The sequence below is a fragment of the Zonotrichia albicollis genome, chromosome 10 (genome assembly GCF_047830755.1).
Source record: "Zonotrichia albicollis isolate bZonAlb1 chromosome 10, bZonAlb1.hap1, whole genome shotgun sequence".
Classification (NCBI taxonomy): domain Eukaryota; kingdom Metazoa; phylum Chordata; class Aves; order Passeriformes; family Passerellidae; genus Zonotrichia; species Zonotrichia albicollis.
In genome coordinates, this window is record NC_133828.1 from 26,798,737 (window position 1) to 26,821,799 (window position 23,063).

At 37.0% G+C, this 23,063-nt stretch overlaps 2 protein-coding genes across 10 annotated transcripts in view; one reads left to right on the plus strand and one right to left on the minus strand.

Annotated features, from left to right (window-relative positions):
• Window positions 1-16,462, minus strand: part of DCAF17 (DDB1 and CUL4 associated factor 17) — a 19,092-nt gene extending 2,630 nt beyond the window's left edge. The window contains exons 1-12 of the mRNA XM_026791741.2: window positions 16,327-16,462; window positions 15,002-15,105; window positions 13,075-13,168; window positions 12,021-12,163; window positions 11,152-11,230; window positions 10,925-11,014; window positions 8,723-8,830; window positions 8,114-8,219; window positions 4,580-4,722; window positions 3,102-3,211; window positions 2,613-2,700; window positions 995-1,078 (exon numbers count right to left, since the gene is read on the minus strand). Coding sequence (XP_026647542.1) covers window positions 995-1,078; window positions 2,613-2,700; window positions 3,102-3,211; window positions 4,580-4,722; window positions 8,114-8,219; window positions 8,723-8,830; window positions 10,925-11,014; window positions 11,152-11,230; window positions 12,021-12,163; window positions 13,075-13,168; window positions 15,002-15,105; window positions 16,327-16,335 — 1,158 coding nt within the window. The 5' untranslated portion in view covers window positions 16,336-16,462. The remainder of the gene's footprint in view (window positions 1-994; window positions 1,079-2,612; window positions 2,701-3,101; window positions 3,212-4,579; window positions 4,723-8,113; window positions 8,220-8,722; window positions 8,831-10,924; window positions 11,015-11,151; window positions 11,231-12,020; window positions 12,164-13,074; window positions 13,169-15,001; window positions 15,106-16,326) is intronic.
• The window catches only part of METTL8 (methyltransferase 8, tRNA N3-cytidine), a 36,192-nt gene continuing 24,090 nt past the window's right edge, over window positions 10,962-23,063 (plus strand). For 2 of the 9 annotated variants that reach the window (XR_012581973.1, XM_074548501.1), the window contains exons 1-3: window positions 17,003-17,334; window positions 17,465-17,578; window positions 22,389-22,544. Coding sequence is in view for 6 of the 9 variants with exons in the window: in XM_074548501.1 (XP_074404602.1) it covers window positions 17,279-17,334; window positions 17,465-17,578; window positions 22,389-22,544 (326 nt within the window). In the remaining 3 variants the exon portion in view is untranslated. The other 7 variants (XR_012581972.1, XR_003379613.2, XM_074548503.1 and 4 more) reach the window with 6 other exon arrangements.

Genomic DNA, 23,063 nt, shown 5'->3' on the forward strand with positions numbered 1-23,063 from the left:
TACATTAGAGTAATGCCATGAATATCTGTATGTTCTGTTCAGATATCTCTCTTGCTCCACAGATTATAGGTCAGTGAAGAACTGACACCAAAATATGTGAATGAAGATTGTGAATGACGTTAATTGCCTTTATCTCACTGTGACATACTCTAAATTCAAGACAGTCCTTTTCTTCTATAATGTAAAAACATTTACTGGAATCATAAGTGTAACAACAGGAAAAAAAATAGAGTGCAATTACTTTTATTATGGTTAAAAGAAAAAGTGAATAGAAACAAACTGCAGACCCTTAAGGGTTACACTGGACTGTGCTGTATTTTTACCATAGTAAAATCTATTTCCTCAGAATAAAGAATAGGAGTGACTGCCAGAAACTGATGAATTTTACCTGTTGTACTTATGTCAATTACAGATCCAGCTCTAGAGAGTTAAAAAAGATTTTTCATAACCTTTTAAGACCCAAGTGGTGTTTTCAATCTCAAGAAGCAGTTACTTAAAGGAAAAGGGCTAAATACCTAATCCTACAATCCAATCAAAGTAACTGAGAGACACTATAAAAAAGACAAGAGGATCCTAAAGCAGACGAAAAGAAAAACTTTCATTTCATAAAATGCTTTATAAGAAATGTTCAAAGTAGATATTTAAATGGAGAAAAGAATAATGGTTTGTCACATTAACATCTTTTCTGTGCCATTGAAGTCACATGGAATTATGTTAAGGTGGGGCATAAATCAGTTCTTGAAAGAAAGAAAAAAAAAAAAAAAGCTCAATGTTGACCAAGGAGAAAAGATAAAAAGTATGTGAAGCAATTGGAAGAAGACAAAGAGAAGAGGAATAAAGAACTCAAGGATATAGACAGCTAATGGTTACACCCACTGAAACCATGGTGGTTTCAGGGAGTAACCAACAGTGAATGGTCATGCCCCTGAAACAAGAAGGGCTTCTGGCTACCCAAACACTGAAACAATCCATGAAGTGCTCTCACTTCAGTTACCTCTTGTTCCGGGTCATCATCCAGCAAGGTGAACCGCTTCTTCACCACTCGACCAGAAGCTGTTACAGTAACATTGTTGTTCACCTTTGGAGAAACATAAAAAAGAAGTGTCTCTAGACTTCAGAGCAATGTGTTTCCATCCATCTGACAATGTATCTGTTCCATACATTTTGCCTTCTGACCTTGTTGTGCTCATTAGCTACGCACAGCCCTGGTGCTGCTGTTCTCTTTATGAGTTCATGAACTTGGGGACTTCACCTGAGATATTACTGCTGTTTACTCATATTCAGAGGTGGCCCACAGAGATGGCAAAGGTTCTCAAGCTACCATAATTTAGAACAGAAGCGACTAGAACCAAGATGCTGGAATGAGAATTAAGACTGCTAAATCACCACTGATTTTTCCTAAACTCTTAATTCCAGAAGATGGGAGAAGTAGCATTGTAAACCACCATGGCTGCTTCCACTGGGCTTCATTAACTCCAGAAATATTAAAAAATAGGTTATCAGTGTCTCAATAGAAGTCAAAAGGAACAACCACAGCATAGGCAGGATTAGAACTCATATTTCTTTCTTCTCACTGGAACAGAAGTTACCTACACAACTCTCAAAAAGCAGTATGGCAAGTTATAAGATGACAACTGGCGTTTAGTTTTTTAATTCAATACAAGTTTTGTTCTTGAGTTTGTGAAGATTTTTAATACACAAACCTTTTTTTTCCACAAAAGCTTAAAAATTAGCATCACAAATTTGCACATTTTACAGTATTCAAACTATAAAAACTTACTTTTAGGCAAGACATAACCTTGTCTGCTGAATCAAAATGACAGTTCCAGGCACTACCTAGAATTTTTTTCATGTGTACTCTTTAACCTTTTTGACATTAGATTGTCTTGGTGATTCCATATCACAAAAGACTTCATGAAACAACTGAGGTGATTAGAGAGCTCAGTTCTACCAATAGTTTTAAATCATCCTCTCACACTTGGTTCTACCCTTCTGATCCACTGATGACTCAGTCCTGTTCTGCTTCAGTTCAGCAAAACAAGCAAGCAGAAAGTACTCACCTTTTCTGCCAAGTTATTCTGTTATTTTAGAGCACTGATTTGGCTCACCAGGGGTTAGATGAATGCCAAACTTGGCACAAGAGAATGACAGGCATGCATGGCCAGGAAAAGGAATGGACTTTTGGAAGCAATGTAGTGTCTTTGTTGTCTTATGAAGACTTACCCCTAAGTTATGATAGACTTGAAACTTTTCTAGCATTTGTATGACTTACCTGAGCACCAGAGATGCACACAATTATCACTTGGTGGCACCTTCATTTGAATGAAATCTGTCACCATCTTTTAAGTATGTTTTATATCCATGATACATGGTTACACTGCACACCTTAAAGAAAACTGAAATCTAAAGAAAAGACTGAAGGTTTCAGAAATCTATCCTGAAAGTGTTATTGTTTTCAAAATTCTTTTCATAATGCTTGAAGTCCAGTGAAGACAGAACATGTCTTTCAATAAACCTTGGACAAAGCTCGTAAAACACAGTGTTAACTCAAATATGCAAACCCCCTGTTTATAGCTCAAAATCCACATTGTGATCTCAGACACTAAACTCACACAGTTTTCTCTGTTGGCTACAATCGTAAAATCTTCTGCAATCTCCATCTGATCTGCATGATTCTTAACTTCCTTAAGCTTTAAGACTCTACAAAAGAAACAAATTACAAAGTAAGTCATGTATTCTAATCTGCTTACTACAACATTTCTATATAATTTTTTTAAATCTAGTACATTAAAACATTGTAAATAAATAAATAAAATGGAAATTACTTATTTTGATAATTTATGTTTATCTGTGGAATTTTGATACAGTGGTCCTTGAGCATTTTTCGTACCAAAACCTAAAATGTACCCTCTAGTGCTCCCATTCATCACACCAAAATCTGCAGATGTTTCTAGAAGAATGTTTGATTCTGACAAAGTAATGGATTTTATAGTTTCTATAGTCTGATGAGTGTTTGGGCCTGCAAATCATCAGACTGCTAAATTTATGCAGTTATGCAACTTCTCTAATGAATAAAAGATTTGAGTAAAAAAGGCTCATACTTTATCAAATTTGGTCCCACGTGGATTATTCTACCTGACATATCTGGATGGAAGTATATCCAGTCAGGTTCAAGTGAACAGCATTTCATATCCTGTACGCCATTTTTTGCCTGAAGAAGAAAAGGAAAACTTAGAATATTAGTATTTTGAAAGTCTCACAGATGTAATTAAAGAGGAAATACTGAGCTCCTCACTATCATCCTCATCTAAACCTCTGGAGGTTTAGATGTATTGCTCCTAAACATGACCAGAAAGGATGCCAGTGGAAAAAAACCCAACAACAACAGTAATAAAAAAACTCAGTTCCAATTCTCAAGATATTCAGTGAAGTCGTTTTGAGATTTTTAATATGCAATAAGCAATAACCTTGCACCCTAGCTATATATTGTCCTATCTCTCCTGAAAGTAAGCAGAATGAAGATCTAACCTACACTGTGCAAACACTTCAACAATTCCAGCTATTTGAGTATCCACATGCAACAAACATTAGCACGGAGTTCGACTTGAGCTTCAACTCTCAGGCTTAGCCTCTTCTGTGCAAATGACCTGTGGAGCATGTAAGCCTGGAATACCTTGTGATTTCAGCAATCACAGGCAAGCCAGTCAAATCTCGGGACTTTAGCAGTGGCTTTCTGTTATTAAATTTAGCTGACATCCTTCATTCAAACTGCCAAATACATGAACCCACATAGAAAAAAAACAGATGAGAAAGGATTCTGTAAATCCATTTGAATCAAAATTGATCTTTAGCTACAATTGTGGAACATCAGTTTTGAAAATAAGGAGAGAAAATAATTGATCAGGCAAGCAGAAGAGATAAGGACGTTTACAGATGAGACTTATTTAGTCAAGAAACTCTTAACAGGCCCAGAAGTTGCTTGAAATACAGAATGATCTTCAGGTCAATTCCACATTCAAAATAAAAGTGGAGATGGACACCTCACAAAAAATAGTATTCAGATGATAAATAGTACATAAACAAAAATAATTAGGAACAGATTAAACTAACTAATAAAACCTTTATAGGGACAGAAGGGGATTAAGCTGAGCAATCAAATCTTTTTTAGGGAGAAAAGGAAGGTACAAGTCAAAGGTAAACTACAAACATTAAGGACATTTATTCTGCAATATCATAAAATTTAAAATAATTCTGCAGTCAGTATTTAGTAGCTGACTAGTCAGAAGTGCATTAGGATGTTACCATGCAAGGAAACAGGTAATGAGACTTTTAAGTCATGATACAGTGCTGTGTAGCTCTGACTACACCACTGTTGTATTGGAATGAAGGAAATATGAGAAGCACTGATTCAGAAGAAAGCATTTTACATATGACTCCATGGGATAGCTAATTTGATACTGGAGTGAGCCTGTGAAAGCACTGCACTGTAAACAAAGGTATTATAACCTACTCAGAATAAGAGATGAAGACAAACATAACACACATTCATTTCAGAGAAGCTGTTTTCTAAATGTATTACCAAAGCATTGTCTTTCAGAGAACAAATATGGAAGACTCCTTTATGTTTTTTCTTGTTTGGTGTGATGATATAATGCCAAGGGTAACCTCCAATTTGAAATGCATTCTCCAGAGAAGATGCTTCAAATAGCAAAGGTGGGGTATCTGCAAATATTCAGTAATGTTGTTAACACCATTAGTAGCAGAACAGTCATCATTCCATTGATGCTTGCAATTCTAAATTCCAATAAAGCTACTAATTCTTCAGAACTTTTGAGGATTGGTGGAAACACATTGGCTATTAACTCTTTTCCAGTGCCAGCTATGCTACCTCAGCCAGCACCCAGGTGCACATCTGAAGTTCCCTCTTCTTCCTTCCCTCCCTCCCTTCTCGGATCTTGATGCTGAATACTCTTCTAGTACCTTTCACTTACAAGCAAAGCAGCAGCAAATAATTAAAATTATTCCAGCTCATGTGATTCAGAAAGGATGCACACATGAACAGACCAAAGACCATAACAAGATGGTCACTATTCTCTTGAGAAAAGCAGTGATAAATAACTGGAAACAGCAAGCAGCAACCTCAAATAACAGAATTAAATGCAGGAAGATAGAATATTCAGATTCTGCTTTCTCCTTTTGTGTAATGCAACAAAATAGTGTGGACCACAATGGATGCATTCTGTAGCTGAGTTCATAAAAATCAATCAAAATATAGAACTTTTAGCAATTAATGGCAAAAGGTATCTAGTTTTCCTTTCAGTTCAGTTGGAATAAATTACTGAGATGTACTAGGCCATTAGTACAAATGTTCTTTTTACTAAATGAGAGGTATTTACAACTTCTGCCAACTAGCTAAATTAAAGCAATTTCTACAGCTGCTATAACTGAATCAATTTTAGACTGAAGACCAGGTCTTTCTAACAGTAAAGAGAAAAGCTGGGGAAAAAACGGACAAAATGTGGAGAAAATCTGCAATTGCGAGGGGAATTTAAACAGGCAGAATATAAAAACCCAAACTCAATTAGTGCAAGGAGAACAAGATTTTTATCTGGACCCAAAGGTCTTATCCAAATTTTGACTTGTTCTTTTCCTGCTGTGCCTAGATAATTCTCCTAACGTCAATGGTGCTATCACACGACATCACATATTATGTTTATGGAGTGCTTCCTTCCTCTTCCTTTGTTCATGTTTCCATCAATTTAGCCATTTGGATTGAATGGAATTAGTTCACTGCCAATGGAGATGAAGTCTTTCCTAAGCTGGAAAGTGGCTGTTTCCCATTTGCTTTTTGGAGTGACACATAAGAAATGGGAGATTCTGTGCAAGAGATAAACTATATGTTATAAAAAACTTATGCATGTGCTGGAAATGTAGAGAATGTTGAAGATGGAAGCATAAGCAAAGGAACTACTGATACTAAAATCCGTCAGGAAATGGAAAATGAGTTAAGAAAGTTTGTGACATTTTACCCAAACAACTTTTTAAATGCAGCTTATATATCAAGGTCCCTCAAAATTCTGGTAGATGGACTAAATTATATATTATAATTATACAATTAAATGTATCTCAACAGTATATCAATACTGAGTAGTAGAGGGTGCTTTAATATATGCCTTTCCTATCATGGTTTCCACCTAAACCACTGTGATAATGTGATTCTGCTGCCTCAGCTCCATCATTCCCACTTGTATGTCACTTGCTCTTGTTGCTGAACACCTCTTGTTTTATTGTTTGCAAGTCTTTTGCCAAGTCTTGCCAGTTTTCACTCTCTAGTTGAGCTTCTTTGTTTACTTACTTTAATCTCTGCAAACTTCTCTAAAAGCTGTTCCTGGCAGCACTAACAAGTGTTATACATGCAAATAAAAAACCAAAGAAATAACAAGAAAAGGTTGTTTCAAAGTATCCTTCTCCTTGCTTTTTTTTTTCTGAACTTACTGTATCAGTTAACAATAAATCAAACTACAGTTTTAAGTTCTGGGCCATTCAGAAAATCACACACTATGACTGACCAAAATCAATTCCTCCCCAGCAGTTCAGAGCTGTAGCATAGTACTTCTTAGCCTGTAAGTTTTGATCTCTAGACACTTGGGGGTACCTCACACCATAAACCAGTATTGTAATAATGCCCATCCCTTCAGGCAATTTCTGTAGGGAGGCTAGGACTTAAGTAAGAAAGAAGACTACACACAGTTAAATTATAGTAAATACAAGCCTGCACTCTGAAACTGCTAAGATCTTGCTCACTGAAGCATTTGCCCATCTCAGTCTTGAAAGAAAAAAACTCAAAAATCACAGGAATGAAACCATTTGCAAAAGCAAGCATGAAAATGTACGTAATGCGTTCAAAACTTCCTAACCACAAATTCCTGAATATGATTAACGATCAAAAAGGTGTTCTCCAGTACACTGGTTTAAAATCTCAAAACTAAAAACTATAATGGTCTATAAGCCATGAGATCAAATCTTCCTATTAAAGTTACCACAGCAGGTTTTCCACAGGTCCCTCACATTAAATGGTGCTTTCACAGATTGAGATGGAGACAGAAAATGGGGGAAGATTTCCATTTGCAAAAACTGAGACATCAAATATAGCAGCCTATAGTTTTGTTTTGATAAAACGTTGCATTATAACCTCACTATATAAATCTGTACTTTATCTTTTATCTTTATCCCTCATTTTTATATACATCTGGATTGATTTGTCTCTTATTATCTGACACTCTGAAAAAAAAAAAGAAGACATTTTTATGTGGAGAATCACCTAAAAAAACATTTAGTATAGAAACATTCACAAATAAATAAATAAATAAATGCATTCCTTAATGTTTGTGAAACCAACCTTTTGAATTTTTTTAGATGCCTTAAGTGTAAGCTTGTGAGAATGTATTTTTAAACTAAGAAAAGAAATTTCAAAAGAAGTCTTGGGCTTTGCTCATTCATCAAGATTCTTAGCACCAAATTCTAATCTCAAATGCACCAACAGAAGCCATTGTTTGCTTTTAAAGAAAGAAATCATTACATAATGCAGAACATTGATAAGTTAATGATTTGAGGCATTAGAATTGTTTTTAATAATTTGTTCTCTTCTCAGGAATTCATTTTACTGAAATCAGCACATTTCTGACAACCTAGAATATCAAAATGCAAGTCAGACAAATTGTATTCAGTCTCATTGAATTTCCTCTGCAAGTTAGTGTTCTCACATCTTTTGCTTACATACCGTATTGTGTTTCTGGGTGCTACTAACAGATATCCTAGTCCTTCCTCTTTCTCAAGAGCAATTGCATCTCAGAAATAAAGAGAGGGGTTTCCATTTCATGTATTGCTAATAAAGCTTTTCAGACAGCTTAGTTGCTCTAACAGTTTTCTTGGTGTGTTACATATAATTACTGTAATTAGAAGTAAAGGGAAGCATATTTTACTATAATATAAGTCCAGAAGTACACTACAGCACAGTATGAGCACAGTAATTTTAGTATTTTTTCTTAGTGTGAAATAAGCCATAATCAATCCATAAAAGCAACAGTCAAGCCAATACAAAAGTCATAATTACCTGTTATTTTAATGTTACATGGAAGACCATATGGAAACCTTCCTACAGATCCCACCTGACCATTCCAGTTGAATTCTTGTCCCAACTCAAATGGTTGTTCCATGAACTAAAATAATAGAGAACAATTTAGCTTTACAGATGCATATTTACTTGCTGTTTAGTTTTATTCTCTATTATTACTGCATTCTTTATCTTGTTAGATACTGCTTGAGGTCTTATTTTTGAATTAATGTTTGATTTTTAATTGGAAGGATATAAACTCACATGTCTAACTTCAATTCTGTTTGAGATCAAACTTTCCCAAGCCCACCAGTTCCTGGCCTTAACAATCATCTGTAACTACAGACTAGGTGTGCAGAGAGCAGCACATCTGGTGTAACATTGATGTAACTCCCCAGAAGTGCCCATCCGACACTGTATCTCTTATGTTTTGCCACCTGTAACTGTTGCAAGTAATTTTTCTGATAGTGTGTCCATTTTTATCTTCTGACTGTAAACAGATCTAGGCAGGAACCCATATACCACATGTACTTATGTAGAGTACATGAATATTTATGACTTGTTACCCAATAATAGCAGGGATTGTATGAAAACTCTTTACTTCATTACCTGTTCCAAAATGGCCTTGAAGTTATAGAGTCTGACCAGACCCATGCTATACATTACAATCAGGATTCCATTAGAAACAGCAACATCTGTCACACTATTACCAAAAATCTGGAATAAAATTAAGCAAAAAATATTCTATTAGAGAAAATATAATTGAGAGAAAACACAAATAACTGACATTATGTCCTTAATTTTTCAATCAATTTTTTTTATTCTGACTAAACTCTATGATCAGTGTTCAAGTTTTCTGTAACTCATCTGTTCTGCTGAGTTTCTTTAATCCATCGCACTGCAGTAACACCTGAAGTTACAGTAGTCATATTCTGCAAGCAGATTCATGCTCTAATCAATTCTCAGTATATCTTCATTATCATGCCACCCAGTTATTATCATACATGAATAGATAATATTATTCAGCATCCCACGTTAGCAAAACTTAGGAACTCTATCTAAAAGTCCTGATTTCAGATCTTCTGTTCATTCTTCATCCCCAGTGTAAAATACTAGTCTAATCACAACTCTATGACTGCATACAGCTGTACTAAAACTACAGTATCCAGCTGTCAGAGTACAGAGTTCTCTCTGAATCCAAATTAGACATATACATGAGAAGTTGACTTATCTTTTTTAAAAATTATGCACTATTCATTTGTGCGTCTGCTTAATACATCACTGAGCTAACCCCACAAACTAATTCTTAATATTTAATTATTACCAACATGTGAAGTTGATAGGGGTTTTTTTAATGGATGTGCTTGAAAATGTAGTTTTCTTTAATCTGACTCACTATGTGAAAAAGCAATTAAACCAGTTAAAACAGGCCTAAAACCAATAAAAAGCTAAAGAAACCCAGAAACTGTAAGACACCTCCATCTTATCACTACCAGCGCTACAATAGATTATGTGATCAGTTTCAGGTTCTGAAAGTTATACTCACTCCTGAGACTGTCTTTATTTAGTTTTATGGCTTTTTCTCAATACATTTGCTAGCTTAGGTCTCAGTGTCTTTCAGACACAAACTCTAATAATCTTCCAAGCCTAAAGTCTCCTTTCTATCCTTGAGACCTCAGCCACTCTGAACTCAAATGTGTTGTGGTATCCCACGTCAGGAAAGCTGGGGTGCATTCTGCAGCCTCAGGCAGCAACACTAACCCCAACTCCAATTTAACATTACATTCCACTGCTCTGGGTCAGGTCTGGCACTGCCTTCACTGCCTGCATCTCCTGCTGTGTGCATTCTCACAGCCCAAGTGCTGCCCTGGCTGTTACAATTGTATCAATTTCTCTGGTGAGCACTCAGCACAGACCCAGCTCAAGTACTGCTCCTTCACATGTTCTGCCTCCTATGACCATGATGAATCTGGCATGCCATTCCTAACCAGATTGAGAACACCTTTGATAGTGGCAATGGTTTTTTCAGTCTTAAATACTAATTTTGAACAGAACAATACACAGTACTCTCAAGCTTTCATGGGCCCAAATTAAGAAGTTGAAACCCCTGCCTTCACTTGCCAGGCCCAATTTCAATTACAACCTCAACCCAACCTAGCACCAGCTAAAACTCCAGCTCATAACTCTGGATCCTAAAAGACACAATACCTACACAGACATAGTTTTCATGTTTGTACTGTTTCATCTGTAAGTTGTATCCAGAGCCTTCTTGACTTAAAATAGAACAGTAAAAATTACTCTGGCTCAAAGTTTCTTCCTAAATATATTTACTTACTTATAGGTCAGAAACTGAACTCAGGTTTGTTTGTTCTTGACTGATAAAGCAAGATCTATTTACTTTTGTCATTCAGTAACAGTGATAATAAAAGTGTGAAACATTTGTAATTGCATATAGAATTCATAGACTATTACTAGGACTGAGTCAGAGGCACATCTGTCTTTAAGGAGGTGAAAAGAAGTGTACAAACACTTTAGGGTTCCCTAATTCTTATGACTGCTCTAAGAAAAGGCTAAAGTCCTGCTGCATGTCAAAGAGTAACCCAGTAAGATAATCCATTTGTATTTCTCTTCTGGTCCTTAGAATTAAGAATATTTGCTCCAACACCCCAACCAGACACAAGAACACTGCTGCTAATTAATGTTTCAATTGCTTTTACAAGCTTGTAAGTATGACTTCTGAAATAAGTGTCTAAACTAGATCTGTCATAGAACTACATTACAGATTACATATTATCAGAGAAATTAACTTACCTTTTTGTTTATTTCCAGCATTCCAATGAATGAAAGAGGCAAAACTTGGAATACAGCAAGATAAAACAATACATTCTGTTGGATTCCTGCCTGGGAAGGAACAATACTGAACATAGTTATTAAAGGTAGGACATCTTTATCTTCTTCCATAATAACCAAGTACAATGTCCCCATCTTTATGCTTGTAAATTTTTTTTTATCAATGTTGTAAAAATTACAACACTTACCTGCCGTGCTGCTGCAGGGAGCTTATTCTGAGCTGACTTTACAATCATTACCTCTTGAGGAGTATCCCAGCTCAGATACCTGTTTGTGACAAGAAAGGCCTGCCTTAACCACTTAAAACCCATTTATTAATGTATTATTTCACATAAAATATAATCAACTATAATTAAGCAGATGTCTGTGCCCAGGGAAACTTGACTATTTGATTTGGAAGAGGGGCTGCTTGCAATAAAGCAGAAATCCATGGAACTAGGAATGACTTATTTCATACAGGATTGTGAGAAAAATTAGTGAATATTCACACTTTCCAATCTTAATTTTTCTCCTTTCCTTTATAATCACCACTTTCCTATCCTTCAGCCTAACGAAAATATTTTCTGAAAACCAAAAAAAAGAAGCAGTTTACCAGAAGCAGTAACTGCCCTGCTTTAAAAGAGAAATATGGCTACCCTATGGAAAAGAACCTTTGCAAATTAACAACAGCTCAGACTTCGAACATGTTGTTTGTATGTTTGATCAGGTTTGTTTTTCAGCTCTTAAAGTCCTCCGCTGGCATGTTGCCATTGCAATACTAAAGGCTGTAAAGCTGACAGAGAAAAGCAAATAGTAGGCTAGGTTTTGTGGAACTTGATACCAAATTTGACAGCATAATACTAAAGTAGATGAAATTCTTCTACAAGGAAGAGCATGCAGGAAAAGTACTCCAGGTAATGGTTGAGATTAACAAGCCTGTTGTCAGCCATAGGGTAGTACAAAAATAACATGATTCCCCTTCTCCTCTATAGCACTAATCACTGTTAATTATATTAAGCTCTCCTTCTCCACTATACTACTACTGACTGTTAATGGTATAAACCCTAGTTGTTAATACCTGAAGAATTTGCAACAGGAACCAGCAAGATACACTTTTTCCAGTACTTCTCCACTATCAGCAGAGAGACGTAGAAGCCAGTTCTGCGCTGTCAGGACTATCAGGGAAGGTTTATAATCTGATGGACTTGGTAGCATTTCCCCCTGCATAAAAAAAAGGCTATTAGAAATAAGGTTGTATCAGGAGGATACAAAACATTTTGACAGTTTGAAGAACATGAAAGTAAATACACATTCCTCAAAAACTGAAGGAGGCAATCTGCCTGTTAATCAGATCAGTATCTCTAAGTTCATGTCCACATCAAGTAATTACCTATGACATAAATAATCAGCTGTCACACTCTTTGCAAGACAGTTACCTTTTCTAGAAGAGGCACCCTTTAAAAAATCTTTTCCTTGCAAAAGTTAACTGCTTATTAATCTAGTTGATATCAATCTTGAAGAGAAAATTGTTTAAGTGTTTCAAAAGAAGACATTCAGTGATAACAGCAACTGCTACAAATGCTACTTACACTGCTTCAGTTTTAGGCACCTCAAAGACAGGGCTAACATTTCTAAAATCTGTGGACGCTGGGTGAAGGAGAGAAATGATGCAATTATCAGGTAGAAACAGTAGAAGAGTTTTTGGGCAGGGTCATTTCAATGGGCCTCCAGCGTATCTACTTTTTGGTTTTTTTAATGTCAGTGGATCTGAAGAAAACTAAAACTCCCAGCTACTGTTCTTGTTATTTAAAAGTAAATAAAAATATAAGTAGAATTTATTTTGTAAGGAATTAAGAATTAATTGCATAAGAATAAAAGCACTGGTTTTAAAATCTTCCACGATAGCTTATGAAAAAAGGATTTGAATGCACTACTGAGAAATTCAGAAGAGTATACCTCTAAATGTTCAGTTAATGTAAATAAGGCACGTGTTGCAAACCTTTAATGACTGAACTCCTTAAAAACATTGAGAAAATAATTTGGAAAGAAAAAGCACTCCATTCTAAAGGTTTCATCAAAATATATTAATTTAGTATTTTGCTCAAAAATGTTCTAGTAAAAAGTAATCTTACCAATGGGCATTCCAATAATAAAGCATCTTCTATTTTTTCAGACTTGGCGGTACACTTTGCCTTTTGATAAATTAGTCTTGGCTGCTGCGCAATGCTAGAGGAAAATGATTGCTAATCATTAGTCTGTTTTATAGACCACTTTTTATCAAAAAGTCATTTCATACAGTTTTATAGGTCAGAAACCTAAACATCTTATTTTTACTTTGTAAACATACCTGAAATTGCTCTCAAAATAAGGCCTAATAAACAATAGTTAATATAATGTAATATTTTAAAGCTAACCTTCTCTAAATCTTTTGGTCTGGTTGCTTTTTTTTGTTTTTAGTTTCGGCTTTTAGTTTTGGGTTGGTTTTTTTAAGTAACAATCTTAATAGTAATGTTCTTGCTCTAGTGATATACATTAAGAAGAAAGCATATTTCAGAAACTAATGATCATCCTGGAACCTTCCCCTCAGGTTCTTCCAATGCTGCCTTTTACAACAAAGGTGCGGCATCATGTCCAGATATTTTAGAAAAAACCTTTACTAATTAAAATTGATGCTGTTTGGGTTTTGCCAGTTTTCCTTTTATACATTCACTGTATTCTTCACACAGATACTTGTGACTCTGTCACCTATTGTATTAGTAGCTAGTTCTCCCAGTACTTTTCCATGGCCTTTCCCTAGGCAGAAAGACAAATTCCAGAGCTCCAAGCTCTGGGAGGTACAAGGCCCCAGTGCTATCTTGCTTCTAGCTGGGAACCAAGGCTGAGAACAACAGCTGAGATCCATTCTCATGGACAAAGTACAACTAGTGCTGAAGGGGGGACTCCAGAGAGGGGGCTTGACCTGGGGGGTGGAATTACATCACCCCTTGTCCTCCTAACTGCGGCTTTTTATCAATTATTCTGATTTCCTAAAACCTATAAATGCGTACTTATCCCTGTAAGGGCTTTTGTGGACATCTTTCTATAACTGCCCCTGAAGGCCTTCATTAAAGAACACCTTCTTATTACCTCCTTACTAAAATTATCTTGAGTTTCATTTCCAGGTTGGGAAAAAGGCAACAAAATAAAAGCTTTGTACTGTGCACAGTTTTGCCCTCTGGGAGAGGATGAGACAGAGGAAAACCTGAAAGATCTTAGACAGGTTAACCCAGTACTAAAAACATTGAGACAATGTAGGAATAAAAGCAGATTTAGATCTCAGCTGTGGATGACAGATTAAGTTAATTGACTCCTAGTGGTTTACCCTGACAGACTAGTTTGTATTTTATGTATCATATGACACTATGTCAAAACTGCTCTGTCCCCATCTTCCTCAGCATTGCGGTTCTCCAGGTCCATGCTACTTCCCTCACAGTAGGGACAGGCAAGGACAAGGGCTGCTGCACACAGATTTCCTGTCCTCTACCCTCCCATGTGCTGCCTCCTAACCTGTCTCTGCAACTGATCATGGAACAGAATAATATATTAGATCAGAAAATTGATCTACAAAATACATTTGCAAAAATTAACATGTACTGCGGGCTGTACTTTTGCATGAAAAATAATTTATTATTTTATACAGAATTCACACAGTACCAAGTTTGTTACATAGGCTAATTCAGTGACACACTCTTTAGTTGCCAGACTACAAAGAACTACTGTTCATTTGGCTTTTACTGCAAAACTAGAAAGTTGTGTTAATCTTCCATTCCTGCTCTGAAAGCTGAGGTTATACTGCACCTGAAAGATCAGGCTTTCTTTGACCAAAGTAGGTGTCACATTTAGATATAACAGCATCTAAATGTAATGCAAATATCATGAGCCAAAGATTTCTCACCTGCTTATTTTTTGTTCCCAAGTAAACTCCATTTAATTCACAGCAGCTATGAGTCAAGTTAGCAATATAACACAGAATAAGTCTCAAATCTGTAAGTCAGTACCTCATAATTGCAAATTTATTACCTGGTAATACAGCATTGGTAATTGTCCATGTAAATTCTTCCTCTTTCATATGCAATAGGAGATGCAGAATGAGTTGTCCAAACATTCTTGAATTTAGTACTTTCCTGAAACACAATAGTTTTAACATGGATGGCTATTTGTAACAAACTTTGCTTCTGAAAATATTTTCTTTGGCTCCTGCAACTTAGTAACTTATTTTAATTAAAACTTTACTGCTGAATACACGAGAAACAATCTTACTTGGTTTTTATAAATGAAATTAACAGACCTTTTATAATAAAATGTTGTCTTTTATAAAGACCAAATTAAAAAATTTTTAATGAGCTATTATGGACAGCAGCAGTAAGGAATATTTTGTCATTAGCTTGCCTGTATTAGAAGTGGCAACTAAACTTGCATAGTGACTTTTGAAATCAAGGACTAAACTCCCCAGAGTATAAATATGCAGAGAATTCTTTTATATGTAATTAATTTTATTTATTGAACACTTAATTCCATTCTGCTGGTGGTGTTTGGTGTGAAAGACAGAAAAATGTATTTACCATACTTGCAATAAGCACCCAGAACATTAAAGAAATAAACTGCTCGCAATAAAGTTTCTTGTCTGCATTTGAGATATCAGAAGATCTATACCATTAACAAAGGTTCCAGTCTTGAAAAAAGTAGTGTAAGTCAGATGTAATTATTGTTATTTCAGTAAACATTGCATGCCTATTGATCTAGTTACATAAGCAGACACTTCAGCTGACTTCCAATAAATGTATTTTCAATATAATTGCCAATTCACTTCCACATTCTTTTCTTATATATATCTATCAACTACTGCATGGAAGCAGAAATTGTTTTGACTAAAAAAAAAAAGTTCAGTTTGTAATTGGTTTAATTCCTACTTTTTCTGTAACATCAGTTTCACTGAGAACTGGGGTTACGTTTACCTGAAAATCTCTGCCAATTATCTTATTATGTGAACTCCTTCCAAATTCAACATGAAGCACTAAGAATTTAAGATTAGTATTAAATATGAAGCCATCCTAGGGAAATAGGTGATAAAAATAAGCTTTTATGAGATTTTATAACACGATTATTAGAAACAGAAGGGCCTTTGCAGTTCTTGCCTAGCACAATCCTTTCTACATTTCTAGGTCTGAGCCTTGTGAAATATTTTTAACCATTACTCTCTTCATCAGAACTGCACCTTTTTTCTCCCCAGACCTGTTGTCCAGCGTGACCGGGGCCTCTCGAACACCTGGGCTGGGGACAGACGCTCACCCTGGGCTGCAAGGCGAGCCCGCGGGCTGCAGCAGCGCCGAGCGGCCGCCTATTACCTGACACATGATCCTTCTCAGGAGTCCCAGGTTCTTCCTGTGGGCCACACCAGCATCTCTGGCGTAGAAGCCGTGGGCCCTGCGGCTGAGGAGGCGGCACACGTTGTGCACCCCGCACGCCCGGAGGGCGGCCCTGCCCCCGCCGGCGGCCGCCTGCGGGCATTTTCTCGGCCCGCGGGGCGGGATCGCCTTTCTCCCCCGCTCCAGGCTCGCTCTCGGCAGGGCGTGCAGCCTTGCAGGCCCAGGCCCGCTCCGGCTCTATCTCAAACTCCCGCCCTTGCCCGGCGAGAGGTAAAGCGAAGCGGGAAGAGGCCCGAACGGCCCCTTGCTGCTCGATTCCCGAGCGAAGCGAAGCGAACCGAGGCCTTCTACGGCGCTGCCCACCCCGCGCTTCCCCGGCCGCCGCAGCTCCGGTTTCCGCAGACGCTGGGCGGGGACTGCCCTGCACCGCCTCTCCCGCGGCCCGCCGGGTACTGTAGTTTTTCCGGGAGCGGAATCGCGCGGCCCGCCCGGACTTCACCTCCCGCCGCCGCTCCTGGGCGGGTCGCGTAGTGCCCGCGGGTGGCGGCCAAGCGGGGTCGCCGTCCCGTAGGGGAGCACTGCGGCGTAGGCGCTGATAAGGCACCGCTCCGAGGAGCGGGCAGGAGCAGGCGCTGTGCAAGGCTCGGTGAGAATCGCCGGCAGCGGCCGCCGACCGGGACCGCGCAGCCGCCCGCGCTCCACGAGCTCTGCCCCGGCCGCGCTCCCGCCCATCCTGTGCTGAGGGATGCGGATGCTCGACGCGCGGGGCGTGCAGATGGAAACATTTTACCCATTGTGTTTTCAGTTAAATCAGGAAAGTTTTGCTAGTGGTCGCTAGTTAAGGAAAAGTGGGGACTGGTATCTTCTTTTTATAAAAATATTCCTGCTACAGAGCTCAGCGTTCGGGGTTGGGCGCGGGGCATTCGCGGGAATGCACGCCCGGCCTGGCACCTGCGACCTTTGGGCACCCGCCGTGAGCCTTTTTGGGTACGGCAGTGCGGGATTGAGTGTACCCGGACCTGGGGGAAAGGTTAAGGGATTGGTTGAAACCCGTTTAAAACTCCAAGGTCAACAGAAACTTCTTAAGATGTATGACACTTCATTTTTGTATTTTTAGAGCTACGTCCACAAATGTTGTCGCGATCATCAATCTCTACTTGCCAGCAGAGCAACTGAAGTCTGCGGACAGACTCGTTTCTCTTCCTTGCCAGAGGCCAAGCGCCCAAATGGGGTAATCAAAAGTTGCTGATGTTTTTGTGTGCCCATATCTATTCTTCAGGGTCTGAGTGGAACGTTGAATCTTCAATGATAGTGAGGGAAAGAGAGAGTCCTTTAAATTTCTGGTGCTTTGCAGTTATTGCTTGCAGGGAGCTAAACACAAACACAATGGTTGCAGTTGCTCCTTCAAAGAGTTATTAGGGCAGTAAGTGGAGCATACAACAACAACAATGGATTTGCAACATTGCCAGTGACTTCAGAGCTGGCAAGGCAGGATGTAGCTCACCAAAGTACACATGGACATCCAGAGTCCTGCAAGAATGTAAATGGATGATGTTCTTGAATATAAATTGTAGACAGTAGTAAAATTCATGCTCCTCTATCCCAATTCTCGTCACCTTCAATAAAAAAACCCATAGTTTGTGTTGAGACAAATTATCTTTTGTTAGGCAATACATTTAAATATTCAGTATTTTGTAGATAATATATTTAAAATAGTTTAAGTGATTGCATTTGGAGGTTTAGATGTATCTTGCAAGTAGGTGTATACACATGTAAAGTCTCAATACCTTTTTTCTTTCCTTTTCTCTCTTTCCATGTAAGTAGCAGCCAGCAGAGGGTGTGCAGGGTAACGAGGAGCCCTTTGATTATCCAAGTAAATGTTTCCAGTAAACCCGCAGGATTTATCTCCCCTTCTCTCTCATTGCATAAACCATTTCCTCTTTGCTCAACTATTTTTAACAGACTACCTCACTAGTGGAAGCTTGTGGAAGAGCAGGCACTTCTCAGCACATGTATATGTGATTAAAGTCATATCTGGTGGTGGGGCAGGTTTGTTTACTTTTATCTGCTTTGCTTTTTAACTAATTTTAACTTTGTTGTCTCTATAGGAATCAAAATAAATAAAAATAATTTTTCTTTTGTTTTTCTTTTCCCTTGGGAGGCACTGCTCTGCAGCAGTTTTACTGAAGTTACTATATGCTCACAGGGAGGTCTGCATTGTTCCTGGTGCATGAGAAAGAAAAAGAGTTGAAATTTTTAAATCTGCTGAGTTTGAGAAGTTGTGAAATACCCTGTTATTTCAAATGTGCATTATTTTTTGGAAGTATATAATTGAAAAACTAATTATGAAGCCCTAAGAGGGCGTGATTAATCACTTGGTCAAGTAGAATAGGATTAAGCACTCAGTTAATGAGTGAGTCTGGTTGACAGTAAAGTCACCCCCACCAGACTGGAAATATTAAGAAATATTAATATGTATGTCTTTTAAAAATAACCACTGGTAATTAATAGTTCTACCTTCTGTGTTACCATTATCTTGAATTTTCTTTTCCTTTCTGTCCCTGATTGCCCCTTGCCACTTGTTTAGTGTAAGGTGTTTTGGGTTTTGGTAGTGTTTGATGGTGATAATACAGATTAGCAAGGCTTTACAGAAGAGCATTGGGGATTAATGGTCAAATGTTGTCTAGATAAGCTTCTAGGTACCAAGCAGAAGTAAATGTATGAAGTGAATTGTTTCCAGAATACTTTTCTGTCCAGGAATGTAACAAAAGCTGCACATACTGTTCCTAATATAGGCTATTTTTGTCTTTATAACAAAGACTCTACAAGTAGTAGAGTAGCTTTGTTTATTCAGCATAAACAGAACAAGATGACTGGGGATAAAAGCATTATATAGTCAACCTAGGAGAGTTGGAGATGGAAGAAGTTGTTAGATTTGTAGTTGGAGATTGGTCAAATGGCAAAATGTTCTCACGTTCATTAAATTAGGTTCTTGGACAAAAGTAGCAGGTTATTTCAGTTCTTTTTGTTTGGATGGTTTTTTTTTTCCCTCTGACATCTCTCTTAGAATAGATACTTTTAAAGAATTTTACTCATCAGTTAAGTGGTTTACAAATGTTTTGGGGTATAATTCACTGTTAAAAAGATCTTAGAGCAGTGCTTTTCTCCTATATCTAATTTTTCTTCTATGGCTGTGACTGCTCAGGGTTTTAATGGCAACATCAATTAATTTAATGCCAACTTCAGGTCTGGCTAGCAGTTGATGTGTGTACATTCTTCTGCATGTTCACCTGCAAAAAACTGTATTAAAGATGCTGTGTTTGCTTGTTTCTGAACATTTCTCAGTTAAACTGAGGACCTGATCTGTAGTTGTAACAGTGACAAAGCTGCAAAGTTTAAAAGGCAGTGCTCCATGGGGAAACAAAGTTGCTCTTCAACAGTGTTATAAAGTGCATTGTTTCTTTAAGGTTTTTTTTCTGAAAAATAGTTATGCTGCTACAAAATTTAGTAATTTTTATTGTAATTCAGTTTTATGTTAATTTCCTTAAAGATGAAAGTTGAGTTCTTTGATTAATAATCAAACCTAAAGTATTCCTGTCTGACTGTGAACAGGGAAAGAACTCCTAATTCTTTCAGGCAACATTTCTTAACGTCATAACTTCAGGATATGATCATCTTACCTGATAAAAAGAAAGTGTTTGCCTGTTTCATTAACAAACTTCAGTTAAACAATTGAGCAATGACTCCCTTCAGAAAATGGAATTCAGGCTTAAAAGTGATTTAATGCATTTTGAGCTTTTAGTAGCCATGTTGCCAACTAATCTCATGATCTGTGAATGACTTATAACTCTCAGGGATGTCCATGCATGTCTCTAGGGAGTTCATTCACATTTAACATAGATTACAACAGGAAACTTCCTCACTTACCCCACTTGCCTTACGTTTTCAGAATTTATCTGCTAAAATTGTTCAGCTATCACTCAAAGGCTCACTTTTTCATAGAAAGGCTTGCATATCTGGATTTTACTGATGTAAGACCATCTTAGTCATCACTGTAGTTCCCATCTGTGCATCTTTTCATGTTCTTATTGAGATATTTAGAAAGCCAAGAAAAATTATGTGACTAGCCTAGCAGCTGAATCATTGTATTTTATGGTGAATATCAATGCTGGCACAGGAAATGCAAGATACTAACTCAGGTTTTTTCAAATGATTGAGGGAGGAAGAGGACATGTAAACAGTTTGCAGTGTAATAATGGAATCTTTATCCAAGCATTGCTGTAATTTAATAATATTAATTTTGGATTGTGGTTTTGGGGTTTTGGAGGACTTTCTCTTTATTTTTATTTTCAATAATTTTATTTTTAATTGCCTTTATGTAAATTACACATTTTGCAGAAATTTTCATGATGCCTTAGTTTTCATGTATAATAATTACTATTTCATTATATCCCATATATGTTAATAATTATGGATTATTTATTAAAAATGCATGCATATTTTCAAATAAAAACCATTAAAAAGTTGTAGCAATTGAAGTATAAATTGGAAGAGTTTTGGTTGCTGAGCCTCATTTAAAAAAAAAAAAAAACAACCACAATAAACTCATTAAAATTAGAAGAAGTTTTGATTTTTTAAATTGGCCTAAATGTTACATTTTCACTGTATGGCAATGCTTCTCTGTCATGATAACATTAGAGTCTCAGTAGCCAAAATTAACAGTGGTTTTATTTGGCATTGTCAACCATAAGGCAAACTCCATTTTATTTAAACTTCGACAAATAAAAAGAAATTTTTATCTTTTTTCCTTTTTTTTTCTGTAGGCTTAAAATGAATAAACAATGCCCTTTTTAAATAATGACTCATTCAAAAGTACATGATTAATGAGGAATTGTTAATTTAATTGAAGTGATTCCTTTGCCAGTCATTGTATTGATGTGTACAGATTAATAATTTTCAGTTCACAGTACAGAACTTGTGATCAAATGCCACTATTTACCTCGAGATAGAAATCTTTATTTTGCAACCAATTTGCACAGAATGTTTTCTAGTAGTGTCTTGTGCCTGTTCTCTTGTAACTATGTTTTGGATTTCCAGTGCATTAAATATCTATGTGTGGTTTTTATGGAAGCAGCACTGCAAAAAAAAAAAAAAACCAGAGAAAAAAAGGCAGGATAAAATAGGACTTAAAATAATTTTAAGGAAAAAAGGAACAAAAGCCCATCAGGGTAAAAGTATTGGGGGGGGGGGTGTTTCATTTTCCTCATCTCATAGAAATCTTACATTAACAAGAATATGCGAAAAACCCACCAAAAATGCTGATACTAGATACACACACTTGTTTTCTTTCATTATTGACCCCTTATGAAGATATTGCTGTGTTTTACTTTACTTGGAATATAAGATAAAATTATACATGTAATAGAAAAATCTGTATCACTTTATAATTTCTATTGATAGAAATGAAACATATAAAAATTACATTTCAAAGACAGCAGCAAACAGAGATCAGGAGAATAAATGGCAGAAATGTTGGAAAGCTTTATGTGCACTATGTTTACACTTCAAGATATTTAATTTCCTATTTACAAGCATAAAACCATAGTCATAGTTCCAGAGTGAAATCTTTTGAAAAAAAATGAGTGGGGTGGAAAATGTCAATTTTGCTGACAGTATGTACCCACTAGAAGAAGTGGCTTCTTTACTGATCATTTCTTGCTTGCATTTGTAAAGGTACAGTATCAGTCTTGGGTTATTGTTTTACTGTGTATTTCTTTTCCTTCCCCTCTCTGACAGAACTTTGAAATGATACCAGGTCATTTATCTTTTGACTGGTTTAATTCCAGTAGCCTACTTTGGGATTATTTGGGCTTTCAGCACACTGAGGGGATGTTGCCATTTTCTAAAAAGCATTTGAATTGATATTTTAGTAAATGATTTTTAGTAAATCTCGTTCTTGGCTATTTGACCAGTCTCTCATGTAAGTGACATAAATAGTTGCATAACTGCAAAACTGTAATTTGAGTTAAATGTGTTCTCAGGTCTCTCAACACAACAAACTTCATTACAAGGCTTTCTGCTTTATGTCTGAGGAAAACCAAGATGCAGCACAGGCACCAAAGTAACAGACGACCAACGGTTCCACTCGGATCACGGATTTTAACTGATCCTTCTAAGGTCTTTGAGCATAACATGTGGTGAGATGTTTCTTCAAGGATCATTTTCATATAATTTTGTATGCTGTTTACTCTGATATAATGGGGTGGGTGTATAAAACAAGGTGCTGCCAGAATAGGCACATGAAGGAAGCACTAGAGGAAATCTGAGATTGTCACAAGTGACCTGTGGTAAAAGCTGCCCAGCCGATAGTTAGTCAAGGAGTGAAATGCAAATATTATTAGGGATCAGTAATCAATTAGGAGACAGAGGATCTAGAGATAAGATAGTCCATGTTATTTAAAATGGCAGAAAGTTTCTAGGTACAATACATTGCATACTGGATTAGCTCCCTAATGCTTACCACTTTCAGGCTAAATTTGGAGCTGGCTATACTTCCTTGGTCAAGGGAGCTGGAAGCTGTCTGATTATTGTGTTAAGAGTGTGAAGTTTGTCTCTGTGTTTCATAAATCTACATGCAGTGTAGTTCTTAAGCATCTTCCAGGCATAATGCTTCCTGCTAGGTGGATGAATCCTTTACATAAAATGTAAAATCAGGT